The following is a 24,051-nucleotide window of genomic DNA, read 5'->3' on the forward strand; positions in this document are numbered from 1 at the left end:
CATGGAAAGCCAAGAAGATGTGGCAAAAAATGTTCTACATGAAGGCTCTCTGTGAGTGAGACCTCAGTGGAAAGAAGTGGCCATCACAGAAGGATGTACTTTTCCCTAAAGGGAGGCGAGAACTTCCACTTTGCTTATGGCCTTGTCTAAATACTGACAGAGTTTGTGGATTCAAAAGGCTTCCATAGCCTTGGCAGCTCATACCAAGTGCCTCTGGTGGTCATACATAAGAGTGTTAATTGTTAAATTAACAACAGGAGTCACTGTGCACTAACTCCCCATGCAGGACCTCTATCCTTAATGAATTGAATTATGAGTTAACTGTAAAACTTTTTCTGTCTGTGTGTGTGTGTGTGTGTGCAAATTGTTGAAATCTTTACTTAGTATAGAGTTGGTCTTTTGTGTACAAAGTTAATTGAAGATGAATCTTAATAGAGACTGGGACTGGGAAGGAGAGAGGCAGGAGAAGGAGGGGTGGGAGTGTGGGTGGGAGGGCAGGTATAGTGGGAAAAATAACTATATTCCTAAAGTTGTACTTGTGAAATTTGTACTCATTAAATAAAAAGTTTCTTTGAAAAACAAGAGTGCTTTTCCACTTCAAATCCCTAATTCAAAATCACTTTTTGTGTCACCACAAATTCAACATGTTGTCATTGGACATGGTGCCACTTCACATTAATATTTCAGCAAAATGCCCAAGGGAAAATATGTAATTTTTTCTTAATATGTTAATGATTTTATTATTTGATACTGTAACAGTTAATATACATTGAATGTAGGACATTATAGAGAAAAACTTTGTTTAAATGTAATGATATTAAAAATGCTTAGTTTTTATGATAAACCAAAATTTTTTAGATAGCCAAAAATCAAAATACAAATAAAGAGTTAAAGATTTCAGGGGCATGGCACTGTAGTGTAGTGGTTAAACTGCTGCTTGCCACACCAGCATCCTATGTCAGAGTGCTGATTTGAGTCCTAGCTGCTATGCTTCCAATCCAACTTCCTATTAATGTGCCTGGGAAAAGCAGTGGAAGAGGGTTCAGGAACTTGGGCCCTTGTCACCTGCATGGGAGACTTAGATGGACCACCTGACACCTGGCTTCAGCCTGGCCCAGCCCTGGCTGTTGTAGCCATTTGGGGAGTGAACCAGTGGATAGAAAATTCTCTGTGTCTCTCCTTTTCTCTGTCACTCTGCCTTTTACGTAAATATTTTAAACATAAAGATTCTAATTATTACACAATCTTCATTCCAGATTGCAAAACAACAAAAACTTCCTATTAAAATAAATGGCCATTATTTGCTTCTGATTTATCATGGATTCCTCTTCTGTGCCTAGTTTATTAAAGATTCTTAATGTTCAAAGGAAAATTTCCTGTGTGTTGCTCCCCGTCTTCATGGAGGAACGACACAGGACCCTGCGCTGTTCTTTCGTCTGCTCGGTCCTCCCCGGGTTTGCTGCTGGTTCTTCCCGGGTTGGCTACTGTCCCTTCCACCTCCATGGAAGGGCGGTTCCCCCTGCCACTTTCCCCACTTCCGCGGGGGAGCGGCACACTGCCGGCCGGCTCTCTCGGGGGCTGCTCAGATGTTCCTCAGGTGTTCCCCTTAGATGTTCCTGGTGCATGTTGTCTCTCTCCTCCTTTATAGTCCTCTTCCGCCAATCCCAACTCTGCTACCCACACGCCGAGTACGCTGCTCTCCTCCAATCAGGAGCAGGTCCTACAGTTTATTGGCTGAACTGGAGGCAGCTGTGTAGAAGCTGTTTACTCCCTTCTCAGCGCCATATTGTGGGAGAGCAGATGCATAGAATAAGTCTTAATTCCAGTAACTTAGTCTAGTCTGAGTTGCTCCCCACACCTGTGTACATAAATGCCACTCTGAAATACTGTTTTATTAATCCTTATATAGCCAGAGGCAGCTGAAGGAAATGTAGCATCTAAAAATTCCAAGTCTGATGGAAGCATTTAGCCCAACAGTTAAGATGCCCATATCATACATGAGAATGCCTGGGTTCTACTCCCAGCTCCTGCTCTTGACTCCAGCTTCCTATCAATGCAGATTGTGGGTAAAAGCAGTGACGGCTCAAGTAACTGGGTTAATGCCACTCACGTGGGAGACCTAGATTATGTCCCTTGTTCCTGGCTCAGGTCATAGTGGGCACTTGGAAAATGAACCAATGTATGGCAACTCGATCTCTCCCTCTCCAATCAATAAAAAATAATTTTCATTTTACTTCTTATATTTTCATATTCTTTGAAAGGCAGGGGGTAAAGGGTAAAGAGAGGCACAGACAGACAGGTCTTCCATCTGCTGGTACACTCTTCAAATGTCCACAACAGCCAGGGCTGGGCCAGGCTGAAGTCAGAAACCCACAACTCCGTCTGGGTCTCACATGTGGATGACAGGGACCCAAGTACCTGAGCCTTCATCTGGGTCTCACCTGTGGATGACAGGGACCCAAGTACCTGAGCCTTCATCTGCTGCTTCCCAGGATACGCATTAGAAGGAAGTTGGATCAGAAGCAGAGGAGCCAGGTCTGTGGATATGGGATGTGCATGTACCAAGCAGCAACAAAGTGTTGCACCAAACACCTGCCCCAATAAAAAATAATTTTAAAAAATTACAAATCTGCATAAAACATACCTCAATTAATCTAAATGGAATTTTTGAGATAGGGCACTTATTAAAATACAACCCTAACTTCAAATTCTGTAAACTATCTCAAATGCTATACCAGTATTAAAAAGAAATCACACACAATACATTTGTTACATGAGTTAAATCTGCAGATCTTGCAGATGATATTCATCTCTTATTTCCATGAATTTGTCCTAAAATATTTAGTAATAAAGAACATTTCAAAAGGATATTAGAGAGAAATGAATCAAAATTGCAACAACTAGAATTGTTCAAAATAAAAACAACACTTCATTTATTTGCTAATAAGGCTGTGAAAATATTATTTTCTCATTAATTCTTCCTTTATCCTTCATTAAAGACATTTTTGTTTCTTTAGGCAGCACAGTGAGGATTAATGCCACAGGCCTGACCACAGTGCCCTATGAGAAAATGTGGCTTCCAGGAGTCATACCTTGCAACCCCAAATTGGCTCTGCATGATTGATTTTAAAGTATGCATTAGCATTCTTCCTGAAACAAGGCTGGATACCTCCGAGAACATTCGCATTTAACCTTGTGAGTGCACTTCTACAGAAACTGAGCTGCCAAGGGAAAAATCAGTGTAATATAAGGAATTAATTAAGTCAGGCTGGAAAGTCTAGTATCGAAATAAAACAAAATCAACATGTATCTAAAGGGATAAGGATAGATGCATTACATATACTTAATGGCTTTTCTAAATGACTCCCAACAAAAGCATTCATCTAAGCACTTTTAACGCTGCCTCATTTTATAGTTTTGTTGTACTTGAGATTCTGATGTTTACCTAATAGAAAGTCTGACAAAATAGACTTTTTTCCAGTCATGGTCATAATTTGAAGCATTATACAATAGTGGGCTTTAAATTATGTATGGGTGGAAAAGTAGAAGACTGAAACCAAGATATATTCAGAAAAATATAATCATGTGCCAAAACTGCTCAAAAAGAGAGGAAGGACTTGAGCACTTGCATGTAACCTCTCCCACCCACCATTTCCAAAGACTTGCCCACCCTGACCCCTTGTTTCTGGGAGATCCAGATTGGAAGGAGCCTAGCACCTTATTTCTTGAGAAGATGAACTCTTAACTACAAAAGTGCAGAATGGAAGTCTTCAGGTGCACACTCACTATGACTACACTATTCAAATATAACAATCATTCAGATACATAAATCCTGAGAGAAAAGGTGAGCCAATGTTTTCAAAATTCATACTCCCATTTAGCCAGTTTATGGGGCTTCTTTCTAGGGAAGTTTTCTTCAATCAAAATACAGCAGCCTTGTAGAAGCCCTGCTGGAGATCTACCCAGCATGCTAACTAAGGCTTACTGCTCCCAGAATCCGGAATAACAAAATATGATCTATGGTGTGAGCCGACAGCCCAGGAGTAAGCAAAAAATTCTGAGTTCAATCTCTTTTCCTACCATGTTTACAGAATAATACTGATCAAGTATTTTACCCTGTAAATTGCTGAAGATCTCTGTGAACTGTTGAATAGCAAAAACAGAGTAGAAGTGTCTAAATAGTAAATTTCTACCATAATTAGCCTTTAGTAATTGCAATGTTAAGTTCTTTCTAAAAAAAAATTACTTCCACATTCTTTACATGCCTCTACCATGTCAAGATGAACAGATCAAAAGTATAACAAAATCAACATTATTTTTAGCCTACGAACTAAGATGTCTCCAAATGAGAAGACAGCTGTCTGTTTTGTAAATTACCATAAGCCATCTTTTAAATTAATATGATACAGAAGTTCTCAGTACTAAGCAGAAAGATCATAAGGATGGCTAAATTTCATCTTAAATTCCCAGTAACACTAAACCAATTTTAAGAACATGAATAGGACAGACTAAAACTAAAATATGCAAAGGGAATTTTAAAAAATCAGAATCATTGAGAAACTTTTAAGAGAACTGTTCCCACAAAACTTGAAAAGGGAATAGAGTCTGATTAATGAAATCACTGTGAGTCCTGGGACATATGTTCTCTCATGTCTATAATGAAAAGACTTCCAGTGCAGTCAAATAATAAATACACGGGAAATCTAAGATTAAGGTTGTAATTGTGAATATTTTATATTTAGTAGAGTAAAAAGTCATAGGTAAGGAGAATTCCTTCTTGCTTTTCTTCTTTGGCAACCACTAAAACTTTATTCAGGAAAACTAAGTTATTTCAAAAAAAGAGGCATTCAGTTCTGGAGTAATTTGGTAGATTTATATGTGCAAAAATTAGAAATCACTTGATACATCTATAATACACAAATACATATATAAACATTTTATTTTAATAATACTCTTTTATCACTTCAATTTAAATCATTCCATTATGAAAATGTCTTAATTGAAGAGAGAATATTTCTTCAAAACTCTAAATTAAACAGAGCTTTATCAATTAAATTTACAACAATACAACCTTTAGAAATATGTAATTCTTCATTTGACAATAATACTTCCCATTAAAAATTTGTCATGGTTTGTCACAGATTTAAAATACAAGGCACCTAATACTATTAAAAGATAATACAGTATATGTAGTGTAAGTGAACCAGATCTGTTCTCAAATATTTATTCTCTTTAAATTTCCATCAAATTTGCATGAACATACTTGTTGCATAAATTAGACAATTTTTCCTGTGTAGTTAATTTGCAATATTTTACAATACCAAAAAATATAATCCGTACCTATTGCAGCCAGCTTATTTTAACATTTTTCCTGTCAGAAACACTGATCTACATAAATGATTACTTGAAAATATTTCCATAACACAGTCCAGCATCTAATAAACATGAAAATAACATTAGGATTTTATTCCTTGATTAGTTTAATTGATTTCACCAGCTGAATTTCTTGGGACGTGTAAGGCAGGTTGGTCCTGTAGATGGACTATGGACTAGAACTTCCTACCATTGTTTTGATATGTATACAGCTACATAGCAAAGTACTTCATTATGAAAATGAAGAAAACAGATATGAGGAAAATATATTTTAGAGTTTCAAAGAACTGAAACTGTTATTTTTCAGACTAGGCACTGAAACACTTTTCTACAAAAACTTGCCAGAGATTGTCTCTTCGCCGTATAACGTTCCATGATCAAGCTAAAAACAAAAAACACAGACAAATGATTAGATTCTGATTTCCATAGTTTTGATTTTTGAGTTCTACAGCAATGTCAAAGGCTGACATTCAACACTATAAGTGCTTACAGACTGTGTCTTAGCAGTGTGTATTACTGGTATGTTTCACTATTACACGTACAAGAGACAAAGACTGCTGCCCAACCTGCTCTGCTCTACACTCCTCTACTACAATCGATTGTCTTGAGTCTTTACTATCTCCCCTTTGTCCAATTCTCACTTCCAGAAATACTGAAACTTTGCCTAGGTTGGGGTGGGTTTGAGCATGACCCTGGGAATAATGCACAGCATGCTATGAAAAGATGCTGCATAAATTATAGTATTTAAAAACTTTAAAAATAATTGTATTTATAGTTGTGTATTTAAAGATTTTAGTATGTATTCATTCATTTATTTATTTGAAAGGCAGAGTGACAGAGAGAGATCTTGCAACTGCTGGTTCACTCCCCAGCTGCCTGCAACAGCCAGGGCTGGACCAGCCCAAAGCCTGGAATTCCATTCGGGTCTCTCACGTGGGTAATGGAAATCCAAGTATTTGGGAAATCACCTGCTGCTTCCCAGGTGCATTAACAGGAAGCTGGATTGGAAGTGGGTGTGGGACTCAATCCTAGATATTCTGATATGGGATATGGGCATCCCAAAATGGTGGCTTAAACCACTGTACCACAACACACTTTCCAATTTTTTTTAAAAAAACTTAAGAATGGCAAATAAACACAGACTTAGCTTCACTCTTTTCTGAAAAGCTCATTAAGAAGGCAATGAAGGGATTATTTTTTTCCTAAAAGAAATAGACCAGAGTTCAGTAGTTAGAAACCACCTGAGATGGCCACATTCTATATGGAAGTGTGTGGGTTAGAGTTCTAGGTCTACTTCTTTTTTTTTTTTTTTAACTTTTATTTAATGAATATAAATTTCCAAAGTACAGCTTATGGATTACAATGGCTTCCCCCCCATAACATCCCTCCCACCCATAACCCTCCCCTTTCCCACTCCCTCTCCCCTTCCATTCACATCAAGATTCATTTTCAATTCTCTTTATATACAGAAGATCAGTTTGGCATACATTAAGTAAAGATTTCAACAGTTTGCTCCCACACAGAAACATAAAGTGAAACATACTGTTTGAGTACTAGTTATAGCATTAAATCTCAATGTACAGCACACTAAGGACAGAGATCCTACTTGAGTAAGTGCACAGTGACTCCTGTGGTTGACTTAACAAATTGACACTCTTGTTTATGGCATCAGTAATCACCCTAGGCTCTTGTCATGAGCTGCCAAGGCTATGGAAGCCCCCTGAGTTCTAGGTCTACTTCTGATTTTAGCTTGCTGCTAATGCACATCCTGGGAGTTATGGCTCAAGTTAGTTATGGTTCAAGGAGCAGAGCCCCTGATATCCACACAGGAGACCTGGGTTGAATTCCTAGCTCTTGGCTTTGACGTGGCCCAGCCCTCAGCTATTGCAGGCATCTAAGGAATGAAGCAGCAGATGGAAGACCTCTCTGTTTTCATCTCTGTCTCTCTGCCTTTCAAAAAAATTCATAAATAATTTAAAATAAAAGGAATAAACTACACAGACTGAGAAGATCAGAGAGCTAAGAAGAGAGCTGTCAACTTTAGCACATAAGGGAGAAATACCACTTGGAAGAATGAGAAAACAACTAAAAAATATAATATTGGTACCAAGTGTATAGAAAAACCTTGGAGGTACGCAGGTGCCCTCCCCTTACATTTCGCAGATGGTCAAGTGTCTTCTCTCAGAAACTAAAAATGCTGGTAACAAAGGTTCTCTGGACTGGGGAAATACCAGGTAGAACCCTACATAGTTTCATTATAAGTAACGTTCATTTTGTCATAGCGATGTAAACCTTAAATATAGGTCTAGTAGAAATTATGCATTAATTATGATGGAATACAGAGGAGGTAGGCATGATGTAGATTAGAAAGGCAGGCATGTGGCATGGGAGCAGAGAAGGTTTAACTATTTTGGTGGAAAAGTCCACTGAAGATGCCCAAAAATGAAAACTAAAGAAACAGAAGCAAAAGCATGGTATTTACAGGGACAAGGAAGTAAATGCCAAAAGAATCAGCAAAAGCATTTAAATGATTTCTTCAGAATGGGAAAAGAATGAAAGCCTGAAGGGCAACACTAGGTAGGGCACAGCAGGACTAGCTGCTTTGAACAAGAAATCGCATGGAGCATTATAATGATGTACACGTAAGACCATCAGCACAGTAAAAACTAGATTAAAAAACAAAACCTAGAAATCAGTCTTAGGTTAGAGAGAAATTTACCATGAAGATAGTGAAATATAAGCTTCAAGACCAAGAGGAACACTAGAATGTAACAGGAGTTATTCAACAGTCTAGGCGGCAAGGGAAACCTGACTACAATCAGGAAACACTTCAATATAAATTGCCTAAAGATCTTTCACAAGGGACCTGTATCTCCATAATTCTGGTAACTTAATCTCTCATTCTAAATAAATAATAATTTTGTATCTGCCAAAGATATGCTTACTTCAAGTATTCATTAGCAAATTATTAAATATCACCTACTCTGTCATCCCAGAAATATAAAAGATAGTATTTCTTATAATTTAAAAAAACGGGAAAATATTCTTGAAACATTTTAAATACAAAAGCACAGAGAATCAGGGAACAGATTGTGCTAGTTAGGCAAAACATACACATGCACAGAGAAAAGACTATATAACACATTTTTCTTAATTTTATAATCAGAGATAAAATATTTTTCTTAAGTATAATATTAAATAAAATTATGACCCTTAACATGAAAAAAAATACAAGTTTGGGGGCTGGTACTGTGGCATAGCGGGTAAAGCTGCTGCCTGCAGTGCCAACATCCCATATGGGTGCCAGTTCGAATCCCAGCTGCTACACTTCCCATCCAGCTCTCTGTTATGTCCTGGAAAGCAGGAGAAGATAGCCCAAATCCTTGGGCCCCTTCACGCACATGGGAGACCGGGAGGAAGCTCCTGGCTCCTGGCTTCTGATAGGCGCAGCTCTGGCAGTTGTGGCTATTTGGAAGTGAATCAGCAAATGGAAGACCTCTCTCTCTCTCTCTCTCTCTCTCTCTCTCTCTCTTTGTGCCTCTCCTTCTCTCTCTTGTGTAACTCTGCCTTTCAAATAAATAAATAAATCTTTTTAAAAAAAAAAACTAGTTAAAATTTACTGGTCACTTAATTTGAGTTAGTCACTATTATGTGTACTCTAAATTTCCAAGAATTTAATGTTTCCAGTAACATTATGAGTGGGTTTCAATTTTGACCCCAATTCACAAATAAGCAAATTGAAACACAGAAGTAAAGCACTGGGGTTGAGTGGTTGGCATCCAGTTCAAGTCCTAGCTGCATTTCAATCCAGCTCCCTGCTAATGCACCTGGGAAAGCAGCAGCAGAAGGCTCAAATACTTAGGTCCCTGCTACCCACATGGGAGACCCAGATGGAATTCCAGGCTCTTGATTTCTGCTGAGTCCAGCTTCGGCCACTGTAGCCATTTGGGGAATGAAACAGTGGCTGGAAGATCTCTTTCTGTGCAACTCCATCTCTCTCTCTGACATTCAGCCTTTCAAATAAATAAATAAAATCTTTAAAAAAAAAAAAAAAAGAACCAGGATTGTTGTTGTGGGGACAGTGAGTTAAGCTGCTGCTGGGAATGCTGGCATCCCCTACTGAAGTGCTGGTTCAAATCTCTGCTGCTCCACTTCCAATCCAGCATTCTTGCTAATGTGCCTCAAAAGGCAACAGAAGATATCCCAAGTACTCGGGCCCCGTACCCATGTAGGAGCAGGTGTTGCGGTCAGCAGGTTAAGCTGCTGCTTGCAACGCTGGCATCCCATATGAGCACTAGTTCAAGCCCCAGCTGCTCCACCTCTAATCCACACCCCTGCTAATGCACCTAGGAAAGCAGTAGAAGATGGCCCACATACTTGAGCCCCTGCCACCCATGTGGGAGATGTAGATTCCTGGTTTCAGGCTGGTCCAGCCCTGGCTGTTGGAGCCATTTGGGGGAAGTGAACCACCAAATCAAAGATCTTTCTCTATCACTCTGACTTTACATAAATAATAAATACATAAGAGAAAGAAAAAGAGAAAGGGGGGGGGGAAGGTTATACAGTTAGGACATGGAGAAGGTGGAATTGGAACACAGGCAGTTTGATTCCAGACTACTCTCTTAGCCTTTAGGTGAAATTGCCTCTTAAATAACCAATAATGGAACAAGAATAAGAATCTTATGCAACACTAATGCCAGCTTACATACAAACCTGGGCTCTAGGCAACAGCTAACTAGCTCCATCCTCCTGTGAAACACCATGCATAGGAATGAGGCTCTCACACTGTTCACTGTCTTCTGGAACTCTTAAAAAAAAAAGCAATAGTTAAGGGCAGTTTTAGAGTTTTAAGGGAACCTTAAAAGTGATCTATTCTACTGGCAGAAGCTGTGAGGTCTGGATGCAAGTTACTGGCAGATCTAAAATGAAGCCAAGATTTCTTAACCTGTCCCAAGTTCTTTTTTATAGAACAATATAAAAAGCTTCCTCTCTTAAAAAGAAAGGAGTAGAGAAGAGAGAATTTGAGGCAATTCTATCATTCTATTATGAATTATATTCAAATCAATAAAGGTGTTCTCTATTTAAATAACATTATAGCAAAACAGTAAATACTCTAGTTCTACCTGTAAATCAAAACACTTTTTCTGCAGTGTAGCAATGAAAAAACTCTTACCACCTAAAGGATCTGAGCAGATTACTTTATTTTTATCTAGCATAACACAGAGATCATGTGTAATCTTTCAGTAATTCCTCACAGGCTAGCACAATCTGATTTTCAGTTTACTTAGCAAACATTATTTTTTAAAAACCTACAGTGGAAATCAACCTACCTCTGAATTCGATGTTTTCTGCATATAAAAGCAAAAATTCTTCTGATTCCTACCATCACGGGATCCCAATTATTATAATGGCATAGGAGAGTTACAATAAAAAATGAAAAAAATACTGGGATAGCGCCTGCAAAAAATAACCAAGAAAACTGCACCTAAAAATGAAAGATAGGGAAAAAAATCAGACCTGCAATTATCACTGAGGAAAATTTCCCCTTTAATATAACTTTCCTATTTACAAAAACTAACAGAAATGTTAAAACATCAAGAGGATAATACTCAGCATTGAAAACATATTATTAATTATGTTATCATTAAATATAAGAACCCAGGAGTTCAATTACCTAAATAATCAACAATATTTTCTGCTTGGAAAATAGGCTAAAGAAAAGGCCAGGTAGCCTTCATTTACTTCACGGAGTACACTGAGAACAGGATCATCTACTGTGAAGCTACTGTCTTGCACACACATCACCATCTCTTCTTGCTTGTCACTGCCTATTCCCTCCCCCTCAGTTCCTGAACTCATCTTCAAAAACCTTACATTAAAAAAAAAAAAAATGTCATAGTTGTGTTATTATTGTGTTACATTATGGTTCTTTGTTAAAGATAGTACTAAAAGCAAGCAAAACCTCAAGTGCAACTTTTGTGAACCTCTTAGTTTTTTTTTTTTTTTTTAAGATTTAATTTATTTATTTAAGAGGTAGAGTTACAGACAGTGAGAGGGAGAGACAGAGAGAGAGGTCTGCCTTCCATTGGATCACTCCCCAGATAGCCGCAATGGCTGGAGCGGCGCCAATCCGAAGCCAGGAGCAAGGTACTTCTTCCCAGTCTCCCATGCGGGTGCGGGGGTCCAGGCACTTGGGCCATTTTTTCCTGCTTTTCCAGGCCACAGCAGAGAGCTGGATTGGAAGAGGGGCAGCCGGGACTAGAACCAGCGCCCATATGGGATGATGGTGCTGCAGGCTGAGGATTAACCTATTGTGCCACGGTGCTGGCCCCTGTGAACCTCTTATTAACAATTCTATCAAAGACACTTGAAACTATGAAACAAGTTAAAAATGAAATAATGACCAAGCAAAATAATGAAAATACATAGGAATATTTACTAAGGAATGTTAGAGAAGACAAGCCTCAGAACAGAAGAGCCCTCTGATGTCACCAAGTCTGATCTTCTAATTCATTTATCATGGTTGTCAAGAAAATTCAAAATAATGAGACGATACAGTTATCAAAAAAATTCTTTCCTTTTGACTAGTTTACCTTTACCATCTATATTCAACTAATGGTTAAAAACAATTGCCAAAGAAACCTGCACTGATTAACTATTGAGAATTTTGGGAGACATCTTGTTAGTGTGCTTTAAAAATAATGATGGGAATAGGCCATTTAGGCTAGCAGCTAAGACCCCCTATCATGGTACCTGGTTTTGATACTAAGCTATAGCTCCTGACTCCAACTTCCTGCTAATGCAGACCATGGGAGGCAACAGTAATGGCTCAAGAAACTTATCTTCAGCCTCTCATATGGAAGACCTGGATTGAGTTTCCCACTTTTGGCTTTAGCCCTGGTCCCACTCCAACATCAACCATGTAGGCATTTATGGAGTCAATCAATGGATGAGGGTGTTCTCTGACTCTGGCTCCCAAGTAAATAAATATAATAATGGAAATAATAACTCCTTCTATCTTTAAGATAGGGAAGGAAACTGTGTGTTCTTTTTGACAGTTTGATGTTTTTAAGGAAGCTTAGAATTATACCCAAGACTCCCTCTGGTGGAAAACATATTTCATTTCAGAGTATCATTCATCAGATTAAAGGGGTTTTGTGAGAATGTCTTAATACAAGAATAATCACTTGGACAATTTTTCACATGCACAGCTATTTGTATGGTACAGATACACAAAAGCTATCCCCAAAAAATAGCCATTAAGAGAAACTAAAAACCCTCTAGTTATCCATTAGTAGTATTTATAACATATTTACCAGAATATTTAATAATCTAGAGAAACCATGATACATTTAAATTATCCAAAACTATAAAAAGTGTGAAAAACTTATGAGAGCTAAAACTGTACATAGAGCTGATAGAATGACTTTGTGACTATTCAACTAAAAACCCTATTTTTGCTAATCCTCCACCTTGCGGCGCCGGCACACCGGGTTCTAGTCCCGGTTGGGGCGCCGGATTCTGTCCCGGTTGCCCCTCTTCCAGGCCAGCTCTCTGCTATGGCCAGGGAGTGCAGTGGAGGATGGCCCAGGTGCTTGGGCCCTGCACCCCATGGGAGACCAGGAAAAAGCACCTGGCTCCTGGCTCCTGCCAGGATCAGCGCGGTGCGCCGGCTGCAGCGGCGGCCATTGGAGGGTGAACCAACGGCAAAGGAAGACCTTTCTCTCTCTGTCTCTCTCTCTCACTGTCCACTCTGCCTGTAAAAAAAAAAAAAAAAAAAAAAAAAAAAAAAAAAACCTATTTTTTAAACTGAATAAAAGTAAAATTTATAAAGGTAGGGAGTGGACATATAGTTTAGTGGTTAAGAAGTCCCCAACCCCCATCAGAATAGCTGGGCTCCATTCCTGCACCTTGCTCCTGACTCCTGTTTCCTGCCAATACAGACCCCTACAATGATGGCTCAAATAATTGGATTCACCACTCAGAAGGGAGACCTGGATCATGTTCCAGATTACTGGCTTCAACCCTGGCCCAATCCCAGGCATTGCAGGCATTTGGGGAGTAAACTATCAGATGGGAGCTCTCTCTGTCTCTGACACGCTTAGCCTCTTAAATAAATAAAAACTTAAAAAATGTATAGAAGTAGATAATAAAGCCCTAGAAGATCTCTAAAAGCAAAGCTTATACTCAACAATGCAGTTATTTATGTCTTGGCTCATAAAACTTCTACTTTGATTACCAATAACCTATGAAGATAATTAAAAAATAATAAAGTCAGAAAAAAGGAAAATTGCTGAAGTAAACAAAAATTATTCTCTGATCCCTGAATATATCTTAATATAAATCTGAATCCATCAGAGATGCTTCCTACTGTATCAAATGCTTCTAGAATAAAATAGCTAATTTATGTCAAGTACAATAATGTTAATAAGTGCTAAAAATTCAGAAACTAAATGTATATTGGCTAATAAAAGCAAAAATGACCCATGAAGGTAGAAGATTTTTCTTCCTGAGTTTCTATTGTAGCTCTGATATACTCTGCTACTTTTTCCAGTATCTCCCTACCCTCAATCCCCTGCCAAAGGCCCAGTCTGCTCATTTAATTGGTTTCCCATTCTAGAGGTTCAGACAGTCCAAAAGACTGATTGGTTATTTTTTCTAATCAATTACATTTACATATATTTCCCCTTGTCTTCTCTCTTTTTTAATCTTAAAATACTTGATTAAACAAACTATAAAATCATGTAATAAAACCAGGTCTTCTATAACATTGAGTTTAAAAAATTCCCTAAAATTAGCCTTTATTTTCAATCAGCCAAAGCCTGTTTTTAAGTCAGTATGGTAAAGTTGACTTCCACATCTGTCTATTAGAATCTTGAAATATACAGTACTTCCCCAGTTTAATAGAATAATTTTGTTTGATATTCAGGATTATTATCCTGAGATAAGGAAGGACCTGGATGTTATTAAAATCTGTAAAAGAGTCTAATGAAGGAGGCAGGTGTTGTGGCACAGTGGGTTATGCAGCCACCTGGGATGCTCGTATCTCATACTGGAGTGCCTGATTCAAATCTCAGCTATCCTGCACTTTTTCAAAAATATATAATAAATCTTTTTTAAAAATGAATAAATAATATTCATTTACTTAAATGGCAGAGAGAGAGAAAAATCTTTTTGCTGGTCCAGTCTCTAAATGGCTGGAATGGGCAGGACTAGGCCAGGCCCAAGAAGCCAGAATTCGATTGGGTCCTCTCCATTGGTAGCAAGGGCCCAACTGATCTGCCAACGCCTTCCCAGGTGCATTAGCAGGATGCTGGAAGGAAAGCAGTGTATCCTGGACTCAAACCAGCACTTAGTATGTGATGTCAAGTAGTGACTAATCCCACAATGCTGGCCTCTACTCTGCACTTAAAAAAAAAAAAAAAAAAAGGTTTATTTATTTGAAAAGCAAAGTTACAGGGTGGGGGAGAGGTTGCTTCCATCCTCAGTTTCACTCCCCAAATGGCTGCAACAGCCACGGTTGAGCCAGGAGCTTCATCTGGGTCTCACACATGGATGCAGGGAATTGATCACTTGGGCCATATTCTTCTGCTTTCCCAGGTGCAGTAGCAGAGAGCTGTATCAGAAGTTGAGCAGCCAGTACTTGAACTGGCATCCATATGGGACACTGGCATTACAAGTAGCAGCTTAACCCACTTTGCCACAATACCATCCCCTCCTCTGTACTTTGGATCCTGCTTCCTGCTAACACACCTAGGAGGCAGAAAATGTGGCTCAAATACTTGGGTTCCTGCCAACCATGTGGGAAACCCAAATGGAGTTCCTGGCTTTGGCCTGGCCCAGCCCTGGCTGTTGTGGGAATTTGGGGAGTGAATCAACCAGTGGTACCTGGGTTTAACACTGAGCTCCAGCTCCTGACTCCAATTTCTTGCTAATGCAGACCATGTGAGGCAACAAGAAATTAAGTTCCAGCCACCCATATGGAAGTCCTGGATTGAGTTTCCCATTCTGGCTTCAGCCCTGGTCCCACTCCAACATCAGCTGCGTAGGCATTTATGGAGTGAATCAGTGGATGGGAGTGTCCTCTCATTCTCTCTCTGGCTCCCAAATGAATAAATTAAATAAATATAATGACGGAAACAATTACTCCTCCTATTTTTAAGGTAGAGAAGGAAAACTGTGTGTGTTCTATTTGACAGTTTGTTTTTTTAAGGAAGCTTGAACTTATACCCAAGAGAAGATCCTTCTCTGTCTTTCCTTCTCTGTTACTCTGCTTTCAAATAAATAAATCTTTTTAGAAAAATAATTTAATGATATATAATTTCATTGATATATATATATCATATATATATATTTCATGATATATATATAATTATATATACTTTATAATACACATTCACATTCTTTGAAAATACACAGTATATGAGACTTAATTGAGAAGAGCTCCATTCTTCAATCATGACAAATAAGTAAGAATTTACTGAACCATAAAACAAAAAGTTAAATGTAAGCACAAAACATTTTAAAAATACACATACTAGGCCGGCGCCGCAGCTCAATAGGCTAATTAATCCTTCGCCTAGCGGCGCCAGCACACTGGGTTCTAGTCCTGGTCGGGGCGCCAGATTCTTTCCCGGTTGCCCCTCTTTCAGGCCAGCTCTCTGCTGTGGCCCGGGAAGGCAGTGGAGGATGGCCCAAGTGCTTGGGCCCTGCACCCCATGGGAGACCAGGAGAAGCACCTGGCTCTTGCCTTCGGATCAGCATGGTGTGCCAGCTGCAGCGCGCCGGCCGTGGTGGCCATTGGAGGGTGAACCAACGGCAAAAAGGAAGACCTTTCTCTCTGTCTCTCTCTCTCACTATCCACTCTGTCAAAAAAAAAAAAAAAAAAAAAAACACATACTAGGGCTGGTGCCGCGGCTCACTAGGCTAATCCTCCGCCTTGCGGCACCAGCACACCGGGTTCTAGTCCCAGTTGGGGCGCCAGATTCTGTCCTGGTTGCCCCCCTTCCAAGCCAGCTCTCTGCTGTGGCCAGGGAGTGCAGTGGAGGATGGCCCAAGTCCTTGGGCCCTGCACCCCATGGGAGACCAGGAGAAGCACCTGGCTCCTGCCATCGGATCAGCGCAGTGCGCCGGCCGCGGCGGCCACTGGAGGGTGAACCAACAGCAAAGGAAGACCTTTCTCTCTCTCTGTCTCTCTCTCACTGTCCACTCTGCCTGTAAAAAAAAAAAAAATGCACATACTACATTATCATTGAGAGTATTTTGCCTTTACCCTAAAAAACTACACAAAGGCCTAAAAAATAGCTACAAAATCTGATTATTACTTGTATACATTTGTATACCTTTGGACTTTCAAGTATTTCCTGCCACACTTTTGTTACTTAGCACGGAGATTTGAAGCTTCAAAACACTATACTTCATGATAAATGCACTCCACCTTCCAACAGTAAGCAGTCACACCTCTTTCCTCCTACCAACCCTAGGGGCACTGACGAAACTCCTCCCTTCCAAACAGCTGGCAGAGACCTTGGTTTTTCTTTTCTGTGATGTTATCATTGCCAATGTTTATCACAAGAGTCCCCATGGCCAGACCAGGACTTCACAGATGAGGGAAGGAACACGTCCTCTACTAATTCCAGACAGAGATGAACATTCACTGAGAAACAAAATTATTCATGTGCTGCTCATATCTATAGTAGTATTAACACAGTGTTAAGGAACCTCTGAAGTTTATCTTAGAAATCAAAATACTACTACTTTATCATAAAATGTATCCCCTATTCTGTTCTAACACAAAAACACTTAGACCATAATAAGCTCAAAAACTGGAAAACTACATATAAAAATATTGCTGTTAAAATTTAGGGAAACATTGAAAAGTTTAAAAGTCAGGAAATAATGCATTTCTTTGATAATTTTTATAATTCTATGTACATCAAACACTTTGGGAGAAAATACATCAAGTTTTATTCATATTCATATCCTTTATAATTTAGTCATATTCCTTAGCTTTTTTAAAACCATATACTTAAAATATCTAGTAAGTAGTTTTCCTTACCTTTTGCATACACATGTCAGCTATAATGGACAGAGGTATTGTAAGGCTTAGTGCAAGTGTGCCTATCAATGATGAGGTAAGAAAGCAGCCCCTAAAAAAAAATTATACATTTCTACATTAAAAAAATAAAAGAACAAAAAAAAGCACTGAATAAAGACTTTTTATCCTAAATACAGGCTGAGAGACCAGTAGCAAAATTAAAGCTTAGGATGAGCTGAGACATAAAACATTGGATGATTCTCAAAGTTTATATTAAAAATGCAAATATATAAGTACAAAAAGTTCAAATACTTTATGCTGTTTTTAAGATTTGCTTACAGATAATTTTCAACTTTGGATGAATCGTTCATTACTTTTTTTTTTTTTACAAAACTGTCAAACAGAGCTCTTAGAATTTTATGATATATAGCTAATGAAGAAAACAGTATTATTAAAATTGGATATTTCACACAGAGACTTTAAGACAGTGATAAGCCAACATGTGACTCTATCATCAAAGCAAAAATCTCACCCTCATGAAAACTAATAATGTGTTATTCTTTAGATTTGCCTAAGCATAAAAAAGAACTGAATATTTTAAAAGAATATTTCTTTGCTTTCTATTTTTCTAGCAATTGTCCAAATAGCTAATTTTTTTCCACTTGAACTATCAATAATGGTGTCAAATTTTGAAATATTAATCTGCATGTACTTTCGTTTACTTGAAGGAAAATACTACATGATATATAGAGAGATAATCCATTTATACAGACTTACAATTTGGATCTACAAGAAAATGCATTCTGAGATAAAAACATAATATATATTATTAGGACCAAAAACTCATGAAAGTTATAGGCAAGTAAAGCTCTAGTTCAGTATATATTATAATTAGCAATGCTGCTCTGCAAAAAGAGGTCATCTCTTTATAAAATAAATATCCAAGATAGGCTTGACAACTGGTTCTTACTGACAAGGAAAGGAGAGCTCCAGTAGTGGTTCCTACCACTCATGGGCTGGTTCAGGGATCAAGTAGATTTTTTCCCTCAAATACAGGATATGTTCTTGGATATTTATAATCTTTGGTATATATAATATAAAATCAAAAGTCTGAGAGCATATTAAAACCTTGCTTGACTTAACCCAGCTTTTCTCTTTTTAGCTTATGGCTGACCCCTTCTATTACCAATAAATATTTCAGGTTAAAAAAGTTAAGCATCTAAAATGAATATAATAAAAGAGGGAAAGTGAATGAATAATAGATTCAGATATCAAAAAGTTTTAGAACAGCAAAGAAAAATATAAATTAGTATAATGTGAAGCAAATCTTTAAGTATTATACAAAAGGGAATAAGTATGCTAGATAGTGAGAAAAGTGACTACTCCCTTAACTGGGCAGGGTGAGAAAACAGTGTTACGACTTCTTGGAAAACAGGATCTCTGTTGTAGTGTTTAGCAAGGGAAAGCCAGTCACTGGTCTCAATTGATATGTAATACAATTCATTTAGGAGTTTATGAACAATTTGAATTTCTTTTTAAGTTTCTATTATATGGAAACAGGATTAAGTAGAAAGCTCCATAGTTAAAAAAGTTTCTTAAACTCCATACATGATATTATGTTCTAATTTTTTAAACATGTTCCATATTATAATATCTAAGTATATTTTAACACTTCATACTAATCACCTCTTGCTTACTCATATCAAAGGTCCTAAAAATAGTATTATAACCAAAAATGCCTAGGAACCACGAGATATTCTAAAGACTTTTATGTAAGTAACATCCCATAGATTTTTTATTTAGAATTAATTAATTCAGACTTGTATACATAGCTCATAAATTTAGATGTCCATTAGAAAAGGATTACATTCATTTGCATAATACTCTACTTTCTATAACACTTTTACAAATTTAAGAACATTTTGATTTATTCATTCATTCATTCAACAAATATTTATGGAGCTCCTTCTGTGTATGAACTACTACTCTATGCAATGGGCACACAAAAGTTAAAAAAAAAGTTCCTATTCTAATGGAATTAATGTATTCACTTCTAAGAATTTATGGGTGAGCTCGTGCGTGTGTGTGTGTGTTGGGAGTTGCAGAGGAGGGGCCATTAGAAGACAGAAAAATAGTACTTAAACTATCCAAAAGTCAATAAATGAATAATAAATCACAGGAGAATAAACAGCACATACCACAACCACAGGAACTCTGAGAGAACTGTTCCAATAAGGCCATTAATAATAATGCACATCAATACTACTTTATTTGGAAACTCAAAGTCCTCAAATCCGGTGTAATGAAGTAAAAAGAAACCAGGCCACAAGAGCAGCAGATTAAATAAACCTACAAAACCTAAACAGAAATAGAAGAAACACAACTTAAAATTGGGATTTATTTCAATTTTCCAAACTTGTAAGTCTATAATTAAAAAACATTAGATTTGCACAAAGAGTTTCAACAGGTTTCCTTAACTAGAACTTCTGCTGGTTTGGTTTGTTCTGAAGTCAGTCCTATGATTAACAAGCTCCACACTTGGAAAAAATTGTTATCCGGCAAGTGGTGATTACCACTCTTTGAGGTTCAACTATCCTCTTTATGTGGGGAGCAACTACTGTGGAACAAACCACTTCAAGGAATTCAAAGAGTTACTAACTTTATGAACTAACAATATGTCTTAGAACTTAAAAAACTGGTATGTGTTTGTTTATTCAAACTAAATTAATTGTGAGGAATTAGATGGCTTGCTTTCATGTTAAAGCATCTGTGCTAGGAACAACAGTGGAAGATTCCAAAGGAGATCCAATTTTTGGTTTCTGCCTGTCCAACATTCAAAAGCTAGTTGGTGATTACACATACAAGGATAACTCAACCAGTTCACAGGAAAATGTAAATAAAAGATATTTTATTTTGGTGGAAAATGTTATAATCCCATGATCAATTTTTTTCATAATATGTATTTTTCACAAACTTTTTAAAGACTCCTGGTATATACAAATAGCTGTTCAATGTACAATCTAAATGCAGACTGGCTGCTAAAACAGGAAGGCTATACGTGTAGTGCTAAAAGTCTGCTCTACAGTCTGACCATCCTGAGTTCCAATTCCCAGTCTACCATTCACTAGAAGTTGAAGTCTTATACAACAAGCAGAATCTCTTTTAAACCTTAGTTTTCCAATCTATAATAGTTAATTAGATTTCTGGGAAGCTGGAAGAAACACATAAAATATAGCACAGTACCTGGCATATGGTAAGTGCTTAATAAAGTTAGCTGTCATTATTATAGAAATTAAGTTTATATATGACTAACATACATATGAATGTAAAGACTGCAAAAATGATTATAATTTTATAGTAATTTGATTTTGCATTTCATTTTGTTTAACAGGTCTCCTATGAGAACCATGAGGTTAACTATAGAGGTTCCTTCAAAGAAAATTAAATGATAGTAGACATATATTTTATACTTCCTATATCACCTAAATAACCAGTTAGTATTTAGGGTACCTAGTTAAATATTCTTAACAAAGCTGAACACCATTCTCTATCTGCTCTCAAGATTCATAGCCACCCTCACTCTCTGAGGAACCATCTTGGAGAACAAAACAAGACTGCCTTTCCCAGAAGTTCCCATTGTCAGTGACTGGGGATGCACACACTGGCCCTCCTGGCCCTCATGGCTGTGAGGAGTGAGAAGTCATGTGACCTGTTCCACCTCACATTTGCTACAAATTAGGTCAAACCTCAAATGTACTTGGGACTATGGTTCTTTCCCTTTCTCTGTTCTGCTTCCCTTACTTCCTAATCAGTTTTTCCTTCACCTCGTCCACCACCAATAAACCACCCACACCAAATCCTTATCTCATATCTTGCTTTAAGAAATCCAACTTAAGACAAAAAAAAAAAAAAAAAAAAAAAAAAAACCTAAATGACACATAAACATAAGGGACTCATGGCCTAAAATGTTTACATAACATCAAAAAGTTTTCTAATAATGACAAAAAAAATCAGCCATTTTTTTTATTTTATTTTTATTTTTTGACAGGCAGAGTGGACAGTGAGAGAGAGAGACAGAGAGAAAGGTCTTCCTTTTGCCGTTGGTTCACCCTCCAATGGCCGCCGCGGCTGGCGCACCACGCTGATCCGATGGCAGGAGCCAGGAGCCAGGTGCTTTTCCTGGTCTCCCATGGGGTGCAGGGCCCAAGCACTTGGGCCATCCTCCACTGCACTCCCTGGCCACAGCAGAGGGCTGGCCTGGAAGAGGGGCAACCGGGAGAGAATCCGGCGCCCTGACCGGGACTAGAACCCGGTGTGCTGGCCCCGCTAGGCGGAGGATTAGCCTAGTGAGCCGCTGCGCCGGCCAAAATCAGCCATTATTAAGAATTAAATCTGGGACTGGCATTTTGGCACAGTAGATGCCTGAGACAACACCTGTGACACTGGGCTGGTTCCAGTCCCAGTTGCTCTGCTTACAATCCAGCTCCTTTGTAATGCACCTAGGAAGGCAGTGGAGGATGGTCCAAGTATTTGCCCTGACACCCCTGTGGGAAACATAAATGGAGTTCCAAGTTCCTGGCTTCAGACTGACCCAGTCCTGGCTGTTGCAGCCATTTGGATTTGGTAGATGAAACAGTAGATGGAAGATTCTCTCTCTCTCTTTCTCTCTCTTTTTCCTCCTCCCTCCCTCCTTCCCTCTCCTTTTCAAATAAATAATTATTAATAAGTAAAATTATTAAAAAAATAAAAAGAATGAAATCTATTCATTGAACTATGAGTATGAAATCCCACATAAATTAATACCTTTTGGTCCTAGAGACAAACAACCAAATCACATCACTATTCCTCAGGTTTTGCAGAATCTGGTGCCACATATCTTCCCATTCTTCCCCAAAGTGAACATTCTGGTACAATCACACTCCCTTGTCTGAACTCCCACATTCCAATCCTAACTCCTCCAAATCCTATCTATTCTAAAGCCTAGGACAAATTGATAATTGGTTCACCTCACATCACATATGAAAAGGACTAATAGGAATAACATGTCAATGTGCACTCACTCTAGTTAGAGTAAATTGAGCAGTTTTTTCTTGCAGGCTGCCAATGATTAAAAAAAAAAAAAAAAAGATGGGGTTGATCTATGGCAAGGTGGGTTAAGCTTCCACTTGGATTGCCAGAAACCCATATCAAAGTGCCAGTTTAAGTCCTGACTGCTCTGCCTCTGATCCAATTTCCTACTAGTATGCCTGGGAAGGCAGCACAAGAAGGCCCAAATACTTGGTCTCCTGTCACCCATGGCAAGACCTGGGTGGAGTTCCTGCTCCTGGCTTCAGCCTGTTTTGGTCATTTGGGGAGGATACCAGTGGATGGAAGGTCTCTCTCCCACTGTGGCTCTGCTTTTCAAGTAGGTAAGTAAGTATATCAATTAATCAATCTTTTTTTAAGTGCCATTGACTCAACCATTTACCCATAATTCTCATTTCACTGAATTCCAGATGAATTTTCTATGATTCTAAAATAAGATGTCATAAAAATTATCATTCTGGAAGGGTTCCAAGACAGCAGAATATTGACAGGATGGTCCGAATCATGTGGGGGAAAATTAATATTTAAAATGGGGAGAAAATACATGCCTGTGATAAAACTGTGGGAAAACTACAATGGGAAACCCAGCAGGAACAGCAGAGATGGTCTGGGTTTGCACTGAAGGAACAAATAGGGGGGAAACAAAGAAAAAAACAGCAGAGATTTGGACCTGGGGAGGAGACCGCCAGCCCCGGAAGACCAGGGGTATCTGCAGCTATGAGGAAAAGGGTGGTTCTCACAAACAGAGGTGAACATACTCCTCCATCCAGATAACAAGAAAACATACCAGGGGACTCCAATTTAATCCCATCAAGGTGGCTTGTACCAATGCCATCTCACTAGTCCAAGTGATCAATTTCAGTTCACAATTGATCATAATGAAAGGACTAAGAGTCAAAGGAAGCACATAAACAAGTCTAGTACCTGCTAATACTAACCAATAGAATAAATAAAGGGGAGAGTGATCCAACATGGGAAGCGAGATACTCAGCAGACTCATAGAATGGCGGATGTCCTAAACAGCACTCTGGCCTCAGAATCAGCCCTAAAGGCATTCCGATCTGGCTGAAAAGCCCATGAGAGTATTTCAGGCATGGAAAGCCAAAACAGTCAGGCAAAAAAAAAAAACAAAAACAAAACAAAACAAAAAAAAACCTAAATGAATGATCTCTGTGAGTGAGATCCCAGTGGAAAGAACAGGTCTTCAAAGAAGGAGGTACCTTTCTCTGAAGGGAGGAGAGAACCTCCACTTTGACTATGACCTTGTCTAAACAAGATAAGAGTCGGAGAACTCAAGGGGCTTCCATAGCCTTGGAAACTCATGACTGGAGCATAGGGAGATTACTGATGCCATAAACAAGAGTGTCAAATTGCTAAGTCAACAACAGGAGTCACTGTGCACTTACTCCTCATGTAGGATCTCTGTCCTTAATGTGCTGTACATTGAGACTTAATGCTATAACGAGTACTCAAACAGTATATTTCACTTTGTGTTTCTATGGGGGTGCAAACTGTTGAAAGCTTTACTTAATGTATACTAAACTGATCTTCTGTAG

General features: G+C 38.4%; 1 protein-coding gene and 1 long non-coding RNA gene across 3 annotated transcripts in view; both read right to left on the minus strand.

The window, feature by feature from the left end:
• Window positions 1-4,851: 4,851 nt before the first annotated feature.
• The window catches only part of SLC35F5 (solute carrier family 35 member F5), a 48,755-nt gene continuing 29,555 nt past the window's right edge, over window positions 4,852-24,051 (minus strand). For both annotated transcript variants that reach the window (XM_002712407.5, XM_008258490.4), the window contains exons 12-16: window positions 19,609-19,768; window positions 17,432-17,522; window positions 10,704-10,858; window positions 10,087-10,180; window positions 4,852-5,755 (exon numbers count right to left, since the gene is read on the minus strand). In XM_002712407.5, coding sequence (XP_002712453.2) covers window positions 10,105-10,180; window positions 10,704-10,858; window positions 17,432-17,522; window positions 19,609-19,768 — 482 coding nt within the window. In that variant the 3' untranslated portion in view covers window positions 4,852-5,755; window positions 10,087-10,104. The remainder of the gene's footprint in view (window positions 5,756-10,086; window positions 10,181-10,703; window positions 10,859-17,431; window positions 17,523-19,608; window positions 19,769-24,051) is intronic.
• On the minus strand, window positions 11,365-17,423 carry LOC138849007 (uncharacterized). The gene is made up of 2 exons (XR_011387319.1): window positions 13,171-17,423; window positions 11,365-12,824 (listed from the first exon to the last, which is right to left on the minus strand). It is a non-coding gene; the product is annotated as an uncharacterized lncRNA (long non-coding RNA).

This window comes from Oryctolagus cuniculus, chromosome 3 (genome assembly GCF_964237555.1).
Source record: "Oryctolagus cuniculus chromosome 3, mOryCun1.1, whole genome shotgun sequence".
NCBI classification, from domain to species: domain Eukaryota; kingdom Metazoa; phylum Chordata; class Mammalia; order Lagomorpha; family Leporidae; genus Oryctolagus; species Oryctolagus cuniculus.